The following is a 16,526-nucleotide window of genomic DNA, read 5'->3' as shown; positions in this document are numbered from 1 at the left end:
GTGTATTTCCTTAGGTATTCCTTCGTTTACGATATAAAAATCAGTCTGTATATATATATATACACATCCCGTTTCAGCGATTTATATTGTTTATTTTTTCATTACAGCAAATTCGAAGAACCCTAAACATACAATTTATAATAATTTATAAAATTGAAGTGATACAATTTTTACTGGTCCGTATTTGCATTAACAACATATTTGAATATACAATATTAAAATTGAATGCCAAGTGAATTTACTTTAATAAAGTACGTAACGTTATAGTGATAATACACTTGAGTATACTGGAATGAGATGTTGTAAATTTATTATTTAACTAATATTAATTTAAAACCATGTAACCTCAATAATTATGACTTAATGAGATGTGAAAAAACCACTCAAATTTCGCTAAATTATATAAAATGTAATAAAAAATGTTTTTTCTAGAAAATTGTATAATCTATACATTATTTAGTACAATACGTCGTATATATATTTATATCTAAATTAACAGTATTTTACAAAAAAAAAAAACAGCCGTGTGGACTTGACTGAAGGGGTGATATAGCGAGAGCACTTTCGTGAATAATAGTAATATGCAAAAATATATACGTATGATTTTTCTTTTATATAAACTGACGTAGGTAACAAAAATAATTAATAGATTCCGGGTGAGAAAAATCTACAAAAAAAAAAAATACATTAACTTCCACCCAAAAAAGCTGTTAAAATATTCTAAAACTTTTTTAACAACCTGCATATACCGGTAAATTGAACGTACAATGTCAGATCAAACTTTAAGATGAACTTAAGAACTTGCTAAGCTTAATTTAAGGAAAAATTATCTCAGAAGTTATTTTTATACTTTATGACTAGCCCATGGGCTTGAGTATAAAGTAATTCAACTTATATACTTATAGTTAATTTTAAAACGATTAAAGTATATATTATAAGTAAGGTATCTAACATTTTAATCCGTCCACAACGCATTAAAATAAATAAGAAAAATATGTTTGATTTAATCTAAGACCCTGACATTATAGCCATATCAATAATTTTCTACTGCATACTAGAATATTGTAGTTTTAAGTTTTTTCAACATTTTATATACTATAATATATCAGATTTAAACTATAAACTCGGTTTATATTATCATTTGTGCGTTGTAATAAAGCGCCCATATTATAATATTTTTATCCATAAAACAAAAAAGTGCGATAATGACATTTTTAACTCCGGTATATAATTGAAATAAACTTTATTTAATTTCAATCAAACTCGTTATTTAATTATGCGGATTAATTTTCAATATTTAGTTTTCAGCTATAAAAATCGGTTTAACTAACGCGTAAAATGTAGCGAAATGTTCATATACCGTTTTACGGGCGGATTTTAGAATAAAAGTGTACATAAAAGTTATACGATCGTTAAATTTGATTGACGACTGGTAGCAGCATGTAACATAATCGAAAGCCACAGGTTTACTCATGACTTGCTTAATCATATTGACGTGTTAAAATTCCCTGCCGGTATCCAAGTATCGGGGCCACACGGTTGGGCGAAGCATAGGTGTATAACATTGATTTGAACCCAATTACGCGGGAAAGTTGATGAACGAACGTGACGGGAATAGTAACCCCCTGTGTTCGCGTTAGAGATAGTGAAATTAAATTGGAAAAAGTGGTTGCCATTTTGACCTCGAATTTATTTTTTTACTTTATCGTTGGAGCGAATTACTGTAGGCACAATGCACGTTATATAGAGAACAATAATAACGGCTATAAACTTCCAGCGGAATTCGTCGTGCAATGTAAATGCTTTCGTCGTGTCAAATTGATTACTCCTAATGATAATAATAAGTTTTTAACGACAATTATTATCGTTATTCGTGTCGATTCGATTCCAAAAATATTTTCGATCGGGTCAGGCATGTCAAACTCGTGCCCTACTCCAATTCCTAGCTATATAATTTTATTGATTCGCCAGAATTAATAGTTAATAAAAAATATAATAAATCATAATAATGTATCATCAATAAGTTATATATTTTATATTACATTATATTACATGCATTATATACGAATTATGTGTATTTTGTTTAAGCGTTTAATGTTTAAACAATATTATTGTACACTATAGGTACAAATATACCTTAAAACCGCGTGGTTCTATCAATAGATAGGTTTTCCCTCCTCGTGTAAATATTTCAAAAGCAAAAAAATGTATTTTATGATCAAATTTTTATAATATATTATTTACCTATTCAATGCATTTTATATTAAACGCACGTTTTAAAAGAGAAAAATTTTTATTTTCTTCAATTCTGATTTTTTGAACCAGATAATATTTTGAAATTGACACGACTGGATATTAGGTAAACCGCATATTACTCTTGTATAGGTACCAATAATAATACTATATAAATATATAATCATTGACAGTATTATTGTGATCCCAAAATGTAAATGTTATACGTACACACTGCATTGGCGATAACATTATATTATGTAAATCTGAAATCGAACAACACTATACGATAAATTTTTTAAACAAGATTTCATCACGGTGCCGTAACATTAAAAATTTAAAATGAAATATCACTTTATCAAACGCGTCAGCGGCGGCGGTGTATTTTTTGACTTACACGCTGACGTGGATAATTATTGTATCACCTGCGCGTGTTATATACGTACCTACATATATATACAAGTATATTATTCTATTTATCACAATATATTCCTGTCCCGAAAATGCAGTTGCCGCAATTCGCCAACCGAATTCAAAAGTTCACTTGTTCCGAGTGACCGCTATAATTTTGTTTGTCGTAATTTAAAATATATACCGCTCGTCGCCCGGGCCGGCCGTTTGCCCGTTAAACGACCCCGCGCCACAAAACCCCTACTTTGCGGTCGCCGTACACACGCATGTGTAAATGCATATATAATATAATAATAATAATACAATATTAAGCCGAACCACCGCCGGCCTTTGCGCGTACGAAACGTCGTAATTGCTTATTATCGTTGTCGGCCGCCGCAATATTTTTTCACCCCCCCGAGCTCGGTAAAATGCGATGTCGATTTAGACGTTGTATAGTTTACACGCCATTTCGCACGGGATTGTCGTAACGCGAGAAGATTCGGGTAAACCGCGCGGAGGCAGCTGTACATATAATAATATACACCGGTATAACTACTACTTATGCCCACTCGCCTATTATATAGCCAACCGTAGTAGTTATTATTATAGTTAGGTGTGTCTGACCGCCCGGGACTAAATATCGTCTCTAGTGTAAACCGTGCCATTCGTACAACACCATTTGCATTTTAAAGACGTCCCCGCGATACCTCCCTTATAATCCTCGAAATTGCGAAACGTTCTCCCGACCCTCCCGCTGAATAAGCTCGAGGCTTAGGAATTTCTGTGTTCGTTTTCAATCGACTGCATTTTTCGGTTCTTCGAAACCGTCAATCGCGCGGGTTCTTGTAACTTTGATATATTATTCTTTTCGTAGATTTCAGTGCTGACCAGTTGACCTACTCCGTATAATATGCGAATTTATTAATAATATATTATATAACGTAGTTTTATATATATTTTTTTTTTTTTGTAAGTACAAAAAATCACTAGACGGCCGTCGGACGTGCGCACTTTTAACGCATATTTATCTACACAATATCATATTATTATATTAATTACCAAACATTACGGTTTCCCGCGAAAGCGCAATTTACTAATGTACACGCATTTGTATGTAACAATATTATTATATACTCGTTAAATGAACAGCGTTCAACTCTCTGAATTTTATGGAGGTGTACTACACTATTATTATGATTATGTAGTTATTAGACGTGCAGTGCGTGTGTGTGCGTGTGTGTGTGTGTGTGAGTGCCCATTTACATATGTATATACATATGTTTGACGGTGGTATAAAGGGACTCTCTGCTGTGGCAACGATAGACTGTACAGACTTCAAAGGGTCGTGTACGTTTTAAATGTATACGCTTCAATCGTATTCCACTACGCCATAACGCAATCTGAATTACACGATACTCGAATGTATACATACATCGTAGTTGATAGCTTTTATTCGTTTAAACTCTGCTGTTATAATAACAATAACAATATTATGTAGAGGTAGGTATACCTGTATCACAATATTAATAATAACAAGTTGACGGTTGAAACTTCGAGTCGTTAGTCCGTAGTAACCCGTCTCCTTCTTGGACTATTAAGCTTTCCTACTATTACTATTTCCGCGGATAAATGCTTGCCCCCCCCCCCCCGCGGGTGTATTTTAATTTCTACAATTTTTTTATTTTCGAGCACACTGCAGTACAATACGTATATACGTGACGAGAGTATGTCGTGCTTTGAATATGTGCGCTGATATAATACAAGTATCAGGGATAATTTTATTATTTATGCGAGCAGATAATGAATACGATTTATCATAATATGATACATTAACGTGTTATGACTAATGTTTCGTGGAAACATACATAGTTTAAGTGTATACGCCATACGGTACCTAACTGGAAAAATTATAGTGGTCATATTGTAGGAAAATATTTACATTGTCCGAAAATCGTGCGTAATGAATAAAGGTCAGAGTAGAACATTATTCAAATTTACTGGAATTAAAATTTTTTATACTAAAAATGTATGATAATAGTGGAAACTAACAATATATTTAACTATAAAAAATGTTATGAGATTTGTACATTTTCGTTGTGTTATTTTGTTTTTATTTTTTATTATTTATATTTCAGTTGTCTTCTTACACCATTTATATCGTTTTTTTCCACCCTAACTTACTAAATTACAGACTTATCTGTTTTTATAATTAATCATTCGTTGATTATATAATAGGTATTTTATAAGACTCATCGTCAGTCGATTGCGTTATATATAATATGCATATATTTCCGGGATAACATTTCCCGAATTTCCTAATTTTCTCTTGCCATACTATAAGACGTTAAATAGCAAATGATCATTTACGTTTAATAGTAGGTCTACAGGTACTTGTATTATACAAATATATTATAATAATATTATGTAGATACATATTAACTAATAATTTCAAATCGCGTTTTTTGGCGGCAGTCGATTGGTATAAAAAAGGCCAACCAAAACTATTTTTATTTACACTACAATTTAAGGTTTATCAAAAGAAAACTCTTAAATGATCGGAAAAATATTTTTATAAAAATCATCGAATTTTTTTACCACAAGAGAGAACCATACAACCGCTAAATTGGATCATCCATTACTTTTTATTAATGTGATTTTATAATCAGAACTCTACAATATATATAATGTTATAGTTATTACAATAATTTTCCAATTCAAGTAAAATAATGTAAAATAATACATTCAGAAAAGCTTAGACCTTTATATTCCACTTACTAGTCATAGCTTTAACTTGCGTTTCGGAGATGTAGTATCGTAAATTGCTATGGAATTTTTGGCGTAATTTAAATACTATTCACTCGCCACTACACTATTAATTTTTCTACTACTTAAAAATGGACAATTTTTCTAAAATGTATTAATTTAGAATCAATTAAAATAAACAGTAAAAACTGGATATTTTTAGACACTTGTAAACTTTAATTTATATTTTATAATAAGTTTCAAAATTATTTTCATATTTATCTTAAGAACAGCTCTATATATGCACCACACAGCACTGTTTGTAGTTTATAATGTGTCCCATATCGGTACGATTAAAATACATTAACCATCGCCAAATATATTTTGAGATGATTTATTAGCAGTTATATATTTTAATTTATAAGGTATACAGTATCACAAACAGGAAGTATGATTTTCACTGTCCATTGTTAATATGTCAATATAAGCAATATTTAACTAATTGTAGATTTCAGCGCATTCATAGGTGATTGTATACGTTCAGTGCAATAATTTGATTTATATGTGAAACGTTTATGTTATAATAGCAGTATATCTTAAAGCACGACGGATATTTGGCTCCGTCGACTATTACCATTACAAATTTCGTAATATTTTATACATTCAACAGCTATTATTATTATTTATTACAGTGGCATTACTGCCACGCCATCTGTTTGTTCAAAATATAACCTTCGTGGTAAACGTTATTTTTATCATATTAAACTAAAATAAATGTGTCACTAAGCCGTCACCATTGAATTTTTATATAATTTCCAGTATTTCTATACATTATAATACCACGTAGAAACGAAAGATCATCCGTATTTATGTAATTCAAAGAATAAAACAAAATTAGAATGGTTTTATTAGGTTTTTTAAAATATTTTTTAGTGCTTTTCTCTGAATTTAGGATCGTTGGTATTTTTTTTTTTGATTTATTTTAAGTTTGTTTTATTTTGTGCTTTATAGAGCTACAAAATCTCAACTCTATATAAGGTATACTACGATAAGGTTGCGTTAACTGGGAGATAATTCACTAAAATTTTTTACGACAAAACGTCGCATGTACAATAACAAGAATCATCCAATGGTGGAAGTTGGGTTACATAATGTCATAATATATTAGCATACCCATTAATTTTCTAGTTCAATGTACTTCAAAAAAAAGGACAAGTATATATTCAAATTCTGAATAATTAAAACTTTAAATGGTACAGAACAATATTCAAATAATAGATCAAGCGTAAATTTAACGGATTTCTATCTGTTTGAACCTTATTTCCTGCAAATTCCACTGATACATTTTTTCATTAAAAAAATGTGAGTTCTATTCGTATATTTTTTTATACCTAAAGATAAATGTAATTTTCCATTTTTATTGGGCACCTGGATTTTATAGTAATTAAGTTAAATTCGAAAAACATTTAGAATAATTCCACAATGAGGCAGTTAAATAGACTTGATCTATGAACAGGTTTATATAACCTACCCATATGTACCTATATATTTTAAGGTGAGATGTGAAAGAAAGCTTTATTGTGGTGAATTTTACTATCGGTGAAATTTAAATTTATTTTATGTATCAGCCGATTACAGTATAATAATATAAGGGCATTGTATACATTTTTTGATTGGGTTATGAAATATTTATCTGACTTAAAACAACACTATTTTAATGACTTAAGTACATAACTGTATTTTATTAATAGATTTATTGAACTCCAAAATATGGTCTCGAACCGAATTTTTTAATCGTACAATAAACCAATGTGCTTATATATGCACGTAAATTCCAGATTAACTTAATGCACACTGAGATAATGCGCATTAACCAATGCATATAAACGCGGTGCATAATGCAATTAGACTAAACATTCGACTCTCCAGATTAAACATAAATAAAATAAACTGATTTAAAATATGGGCATTATATAATATAATACATATACTGTATGACAATAAGGATAAGCAATGATGAGTAAAAAGTTTAATAAAAATGTATTATTTAATATTTAACAATAGACACACTGGGAGAACATTATTGGTTCGAAACTTTTGATGTTGGAATAATTTCTTTAGAGTTCGAACTAATTATAGAAATTCAAACTCTTTGTTCGAGTTCGGTTCGGTTTTAATTTTTCTAGAGCTTAGTTCGACTTTTGAACTCGTTTCGAACACTTAAGTTTGATTCTATTTTGTGAACTTCAAACAGTTCAACCCACCTCTAATATTAGTCTACTAACGTTTAATAGTTTGTATAAAATGCGCGAATACTCGTGTAATACTTGTAAGTCATAATATTGATAAGTAAAAGACTTAATTTTAAATCTATTTTCTATACCGCCAAAACGACTAATAATATTAAAATATTAATATATTATGTTTTAGAAACCAAAAACTATTCGTTCAAATTTCTATATAAATCAAAATATTTAAAATACTAATCTCCCTGACAAATAATGGTATAAAAAATGACGAGTAGTTCGGCTTTGAAAAGAAAACATGTTTTATATCGGCGCAGTTTACTTCTACTTCTAATAAATTATAAAAAAAAAAAAATGACATTTGAGCCAATCAGTAATCAGTGTATAATAATATCATCTACCCGAAAATTCCAAAAAAAAATTAGAATTCAAAGGAGCGCATCGCGAAAGGATGACACGCGTGATCGTGGGCGGATGGCGATGCCGTAGTTAAACACATTTTATAATATTTCAGGTCGTTTTAATAACATTAAACCATAGGACAACATTATTTATGCTGTACCATATCGTTTATACTACACGTGTGGACAATATTAATGACCTACACTGGTGTTTTTATTTTTTCTGTATTAGGTACACGACGTACTTGAACCGGAGGAACGCGCTGCTCGGGATCGCCGGAGTGTGGGCGCTGGCCGCGTTCGTGTCGGTGGTGCCCATCTGCATACTGAGCATCCACCGGCCGCCCAAGCCGGTGGTGTTCCACGCGGGCGACACCGAGTACATGCGGTGCGCGCTGGACCTGACGCCCGAGTACGCCATCATATCGTCGTGCATCAGCTTCTACATACCGTGCGTGGTGATGATCGGCATCTACTGCCGGCTGTACCGGTACGCGCAGAAGCACGTGCAGAGCATCCGGGCGGTCACCCGGCCGCTGACCACGACCACGACCACGACGACCGGGGCGGCCGCGGCGTCGTCGGCCACGCTGACCGCGGTGCACCACCACACGTCGCCGTACCACGTGAGCGACCACAAGGCGGCCATCACGGTGGGCGTGATCATGGGCACGTTCCTGCTGTGCTGGGTGCCGTTCTTCTGCGTCAACATCATCGCGGCGTTCTGCAAGACGTGCATACCCGAGGCCGCGTTCAAGGTGCTCACGTGGCTCGGCTACTCCAACTCGGCGTTCAACCCCATCATCTACTCGATATTCAACACCGAGTTCCGGGACGCGTTCCGCCGCATACTCACCACCCACTACCCGGACTGGTGCTTTTGCAAGGGCTACCGGACGGTGGTGCTCAGCTCCGACGCGTCGTTCCGGCACCACCAGCGGCGGAAGACCACCGGCGGCGGCGGTGGCGGCGGCGGTTGCGATTTCGTGTCGTCCGCCTCGGCCACGGCCGTCGTCGCCGCGTCCACCGTCGTCAAGCACAACGGCAAGGCGGCCGCCGCGTCCACGGCGTCCGCGCAGCAGTCGTGCGGCGGCGGCGGCGTGGGCGGCGTGTGCGGCCCGCAGGTAGCCAGCCCGAGATCGTCGGTGGCGTCGCTCCGCCAGTCGCGGCTCAACTCGTCCGAAAAGATCATCATCGAAGCCGACGAGGAGATCTGACCGCCCCGCGGTGTCCGGCTACCGCGCGCTACCCACGACATGCCTCGTTTCGCCGTCGAATATCTCGTCTGAACGACAACGCTTCCGACAGAAACGCGCAATAATAATAATAATAATAATAATAATCTGTAACGACGTAATGTCTGTACATTATTGGCCCATAAATTATTACGTACGCTGATATAAATATATAGATATGTATAGTATTACTGGTGCGAGGACAGGGGCCGTACCGCTTGTGCAGAACAGCAACCGTTTATTTGAAATATAATATTATGTCTCGAGGTATATGCGTTTTCTCTGCACCGTCAGCCGGCGGAACTGCAGCACTTTGCAGCGTCCGTGATGTCCGGACCGGAAGTCGACGCTATAGACGCCGAGTCCAGACGCCGAAGGGAAAACGAGTATATCTACAGATACCGATGTGTTGTGGCTAAAATAGTGTGTTAAAATCGTTTTCCCTAGTCGAAAGCTTTAGAAAAAAATCTAATCCTCGTCACTGCACGCATTTCCCGTCCGCGAGTCTCACGCACGCATCGTAATAAAACGCGTCCTTTATCGATTTTCCGTCGCACATTGCTATATTGCAGTCCGTCCCGCTCGGTACTTACAATAGGTACTATCGCAATAACTATAATAATATCACTCACATATAACCAATGATAATGTATACACGAGTCCCCCTCCTCCGCCTAAATCGCTGCGGAAATCACCTCTGCGCGCGGTAAACGGTTTAATAAAATCTGTTATTATATATTTATTTTTTACGATTCGTTTCCTACAGGAAAAAAACGAAATTCATAGCGTAAACGTACGACAAGTTTATGACTGTTTACAACTTTTCGTATGGATTTCCAAACCAAAAGTTTAAATCCAAAAGCTACCGACATTAATATTATAATTCTAGGGACCGGATGTTGATCATTTTTCATTTTTTTTTTTTTTTGGAACATTTTAGACGACGCTTTTATAGTTAAAATTGTATTTATAAACATTATAATCAACCATATAAATTTTAAATAATATATTCTCATTCTGCAATTGTTGTCATGCAAGGTCTGATTTTTTTAAATATCTGTACAGGCCATTTTCAACTATTTTAACCAAGAAAAAAGTTACGAATAAATGAAACGTTGTACAAATATAATACCTAGCGAAACTAAATTAAAAAAATAATGTCCGTCTTTAAAGTTAACTCTTTTAAAACTTTTTGTTATTTAAAACAATACAGATTGTTACCGCTAATGAATATCAAATTTAATTTAAACCGTATAAATTATCTACTTTTTCTTCTCGAGCGTTTTGCTATGTTATCTACTCGTGACAATTTTTTATAGACAAAATTCTATTTTTAAATTTAAATCAAAATAAGTATAGAGTATTTTTATGTTTTAATAAAACTTTACTGTAGTTATTAATTTAAAAATAAATTAACAGTTAAAATAATTTTAAAAATGTTAAATTTATTTTTGTTCATTAATTAATTTTTGAAGTGGTTTCAATGATGGGCAAACCAAGACCAAGACTATGGCAGTCTTGGTCTCGGTTTTGAAAAACAGTTCGTTATCTTGGTCTTGGTATTGGTCTTGCAGAAAGACCAAGACCAAGACTGCAAGACCAAGATAATTTTACCTATCACTAAGTGGTTTTAGGGCATTGACATCCGGGCCCTAATTGTTACTATTGTCATAATAATAATAATATAAAATAATATGATCGAGAATATCGCTTGTTAAATTTAACCACTAGTACATATCTTAACGTAGTGTTGTTGATTATTATTTGTCCAATATATCCACACGTTGGATATTACATTTTCGCCCGATCGGTACCGGTACGGTTCCTGCACAAGAAATAACATTTTATCTTATAATGACTATAATAATTGTTACAATGGCTACTGCCGTCTTAACCGCGCTTGACTGGCCATCCACATTTGCAATACCTTCTGATATATTAATAGATAATATTATTATGTTTACATATTATAACGTTTCAATTTCACCACACGAATTTATAATACCTAATTATCTACAGATTAAAATATGCTATATGTCAATAAATAATTTCGCTGTATACTAACACATTTCGGTCATGACGATTGTATTCCAACGTTCTAAAATCCATATCCATTACATGTCCTAAATACTCGTACATTTAAGATATGAATAATAATCTGTATTCTTTGTTTTTATTGTTATTTAATAATGTATTATAAGTATATACTATGTGCCAAATTTTTTCTCGTACTTTACGTTGTTAACATTTTGTATTATAACTGTATTTCTAAAATGAGTAGTTCCTATTGTAGTCGAGATGCACGTGCATACTTTACATTTGCATCTTTTGTCATATATTCCATGGTAATTATAACAGTATTGCCTAAATCCCTAAATAGTATTCGAGATAGCATCGATGTCTCTCTTCTCCCGTTCATCAAACGTTTTTAGATATCGAACTATAATATTAGTATATTATAACAAGCAATCGTTTATACGTGCGTGATAAAAAAAAAATAGGTTAAACATTTTAATAATATGAACGATCGGTCTTTTCGTGTCATAACAAAATGCTCAATAAATTACGTTATCCAAAATCCCAACAATAAAATAAAATAAAACACAGAGCTAAAAATACAAAATTTTAAATCAAAATCTGTGATCTCTTTAAGTTTTTGTTTCAAAAAAATATAAAGAATTTTATCTATAAACATATATAATAAACTATATATGTATATATATTATACTCAACGGAAAATGCTGCCCATAAAAAACGGCTTACGGTTGACGATTTGGTTTACGTACGCGTATGATATAAAACTACGCACTAAATTATATAATTTTAGTATAAAAACAATAAAATGGTCCGAAAATAAAATGAAGTAGGACAGCTAAAATCAAAATATAAAGTATCAGCCACCTTAACGAACTATATATTATTATTATTATTCTATGTAGAGCCTGCATGATATAATGAACGAACGTTTACGCGACTTAGCACAGTAGATACTCCAAAACGATGACGAGGTCTCGGAGTTACTTAAAATAATAATGCCTGTAAGTACCTAGTATTAAACATTGTTATGTACGAATAGGTGTGTAAAATATAAAATTAAATTAGACAAGCGAAGTGCGTATAATATACGTAATAATAACGTTATTATATTATTATAACGTTGGGTAACTCTATCCGTCTTAACTAGTTACGTATATGCGCATACATAAATGTATACATACACATACGCGTATTGCTTTCGAACAAATGTATTTTCATAATCAATTATATGTACATACCTACGTATGTGTATACTGCAGAATGAATGATCAAATGTCATTCAGCCCATCAGGCGAAATTAACCAAAGATGACTTATTGTCGGCGCACCACAATAATGATAGCGTATACCTACATATTACCTTTATATAGTAACACCTACACCTTGGTTTGAGATAGTAATGATATATATTTTGGTCTAAAACGTTGTATTCATTATAATATCCTAAGGGAGCGAACGCGTTTAAAATATAGTTTAAAAAAAAAAAAATCAATTTTGTTATTATATAAACACGGTTTGTATAACGGTGGGTTTGGATATCGAACGCCCGCTTTTTAAGAGATTTGATATAGGCGAGTTTAATTAATAGGTATTTAAGAAAAATAAAAATTTAAAAAGTAACTCACACATTTTTTCATTTCGATACCACTGTTGATTTTTTGAGTAATAATATTCTGAGATCATAAAATAAAAAGTTTAAAAAACCACTTCACGTGATAAATAATCAAACGATCTAAAATTATATAAACTATAAGTTATAATTTATGGCTTATGACTTATGAGAAACCTAATTTTCACCATTAAAAAAAGACAACTTTTTCAGTGCAATATTGTTTCAGTCTTACGGCGTGTACTGTACAGATAAAGTGGTCTTCTTTTCTTTATGAAAACTCGATTTCTTTTATGCTATTAAAATGTACAGCCCACGTGAAACATTTTTTAACAGACAAATTATAAGGACCTATAGCGTCCTCCTATAGGTGCACCTGTACCGACTTACCCGTTAAAGTTTAATACTATACGCATAAGTGTTATTTTTAGTTTAACCGCGAGTTATTGTCAGATCGTTTATAAAACAATATTAAGTTTTTGCTTTGTTCGTAGATCCTATCCAATGTGATATGTAGGTTGTATTGATTCTTCTACCAGTCGTACTATACCTAATATTAAATTATTATTTAATTTTATTGATAAACTATTATTGTATGTAAACCTATTATTATCGTCAGCATTAATATTGTTGTTTTTATTACTGTTTTAAACGTCCTAATATAAAAAAAAAAAAAAAAATGTTTTTATTTGTACTATTATAAATTTATATTGTTTAATGTTGTAATATTATTCTTACTTATACGTTTGGGTTATGTTATTAAAATAAATTTCGTAATAAGCAATTAAATCTAAAACTTTTTTTTTTGTTCTTTGTTTGTTTTTTTTTCTATCGAAGTAACGAGGGAGACATTATTTTTATTTTTACTATAGCATTTTTTTACAAAAATAATATTTGAATATGAAACTTAAATGAGTAAATATGTTAAAAATTAATTAAGCACAACCTACTTACACAAAAAAGCACATTTTCCGATTTCATCATCCAAAGATATATTTTTAATTTTACTTTTAAAATGTTAAATATTGATGTGTTCAAAGTTGCTTATTATTAGCATTTGAATATATTGTATCCTTAATTTATTCCCTAACGTGATTTATTTGTATATATATATAAAATAAAAATAAAATAATATTAATTTAATACATTTATCAGAAAAAAGTACATTCGTCACTTTTGTGATGATAAGAATAATCTTGATGAGAACGAAAATACATTTTTATTTGTCTAATATACAATATTATCAATATATTATCATAATATTATAGTCAATCTTCATTGTTACCATTAAATTAGTAATAAGACAACATAAAATGTAGATGTATTAATATATTGTTATGTTTAAGATATTAAATAATAATGAAAATAATGCAATAATAACTGCGTGGACTATTTATTTAACTACCTATATTATATGAAATTATGTAATTTTCCATCTGACTTATAGTATCTAAATGCTCCACAGTTGATTGTAATATTGAAATTTGCATAATAATATTATTAATATTCATCCGTGTCATAATATTTATTCTTTCAGCTATAATATTATAACTAAGTGGTATCAGCAACGGTGGCTACGTTCACGGTACACCATATTCTGCATATTCCACACTACTATAATAATTAATTAGTTTTTTAATTGCAGATTAAATATTAAATTAAAATAACTATTTGTTTTAATTTATTATAATGTAAGAACTAATGACAAACACCGGAATAAGACGTCTATTCTATGAAAACATTATTCTATAGTGGTTCTATACATCCGATAGCTAGAAGACGTACCTTAATAACATAAGCGTTTTACTCAAATTCGAGGGACGGAAGAAAATTGTATTAATTTCCAATATCGATTATCATAAGTGTCTATCAATTTATGTTATTAAAAATTAGAATTGGCTGCAATATCAACATATTATTCTGATAATTCTATACATTTTGTAGGCATATTAAAATCGAGTATCTTTTGATTTAGTAATAAATTAATTTAACACGAATTAAGCTTAGGAGTTAAAATATGCAATATATCTTTGCTCTAGAATTTATGGGATTATAATGGCCTTAAATATTATATTATTATATATACCTTACAGCTCAATAGCTGCTTATTGTTTTCGTTTGTTTTTGATTTCTAAAAACATTCAACGAACTTGGTGTATACCATATTCAGTAGCGTAGTCAGAATTTTACTTAAAGAAGGAAGAGAGGCTAATCATTTTTTATAAAAAGGGAGGGATTAACTAGGATCTCTTATTCCTTTTTTCCTATTTCTATTTAAGGGAATCCCTTATAACTTATAGACATTTTATTTACTAATGCAGTTATGTCATAGGTAAAAATATAAAATTTTAGATCTTATTGTAACAATTTTCTTACAAACTACAATTTTAATACATGGTTTACGTCTTATAATATGCTCACAGAACAATGATAGCATTTTAAATTTTCCTGAAATCTCGAGAGGACTGCAGACCCTCAGCCATCAGGCTACAAAACTGCCCACTGACAATGACCATACCTAATCAATCTAGGCTGGACAGACTGTTCTTCATTTTTTTTTTTTTTGCTTGTTGAGTTAACCTGCAGACTAATGTTCAGTTTTTATACTGACATATTAAATAACAGCAATAATTTGATAATTAGCTTACAAATATATCGTGGTGGACTTAAATTATGATACAATAGTTGCTATCGAAATCATAAAATAAAAAAATAATAGAACTATTCTTTCTTTACAGTCCTGATTTATTTCCTGTAATCTCAAATTTGTTTCAAATAATAATAATTACACTACCAGTCACAACAACTACTGGAGAGAAGTATTTTTCCACTTTGCGTCTAAATAAAATATATCTTCGAAATACCACTGAGTACTGGGTCAAGTGAGACTTAATGGTTTGGCAATCCTCAATATACTCTGGCCACTCTCGATTATTAATATTGATCCAGTGATGGTTATTGATGAAATGGTGAAATCCTCAAAACGAAAACTCAATATTAGTCTTTTAAGTAGTTTTGTTTGTTGTTTTATAATAAGTATGACGTTATATTTACCTCTTATCATTTTTTTAAAAATAAATTATTAATTTCTTACAAATGTGTTAATAAGTATTAAAACATGTAGAATATAACAAACAAAGCATGATATGACACTAATACACTATACAGTGTGTTTATTAATATTAAATATGTATAAACCTGCCTAATTAATATGGTTATTTTCGTATTCGTACGACAATCCTTTCCCTGTACAATTATATACAATGAAAAATACATGAAAACGGCTAGCAACAGGTATCAACAGCCCCTGTCTATAATAAAAACTAACCTTTTCGACATTTGGTTTTTGTAAATAATATTAAGCACGCCGTGAACACGCAAGCTCAGTTTGTAAGTTCGTATAGGTATAAAAATCATTCCTCTGTAAAATTACATGAAATGGAAAATACAAGGAAACGGTTGGCAAAAGTCTAGCCAAAAAATTGACCTACTTAAATTTTGGCATCTCTAAAAGAACTCAAACAACGCCATTGACCAAAGTGAGGAGGAGTAGGTTTTTATTTAGTTGAAAGCATATTATGATGATGCGAGAATAATATTTATTTATTTAACATTTTAACTTGCAAGTAAAA

General features: G+C 31.8%; 1 protein-coding gene across 4 annotated transcripts in view; it reads left to right on the top strand.

Moving 5' to 3' along the window:
* Positions 1 to 14,043, top strand: part of LOC132921623 (dopamine receptor 1-like) — a 202,191-nt gene extending 188,148 nt beyond the window's left edge. For 3 of the 4 annotated variants that reach the window (XM_060984747.1, XM_060984751.1, XM_060984750.1), the window contains one exon: positions 8,247 to 14,043. In XM_060984747.1, coding sequence (XP_060840730.1) covers positions 8,247 to 9,231 — 985 coding nt within the window. In that variant the 3' untranslated portion in view covers positions 9,232 to 14,043. The remainder of the gene's footprint in view (positions 1 to 8,246) is intronic. The other variant, XM_060984749.1, reaches the window with a different exon arrangement.
* The last annotated feature ends 2,483 nt before the right edge of the window (positions 14,044 to 16,526 follow it).

This window comes from Rhopalosiphum padi, chromosome 2, assembly GCF_020882245.1.
Source record: "Rhopalosiphum padi isolate XX-2018 chromosome 2, ASM2088224v1, whole genome shotgun sequence".
NCBI classification, from domain to species: Eukaryota; Metazoa; Arthropoda; class Insecta; order Hemiptera; family Aphididae; genus Rhopalosiphum; species Rhopalosiphum padi.
This window is presented reverse-complemented; position numbering and strand designations above follow the sequence as displayed.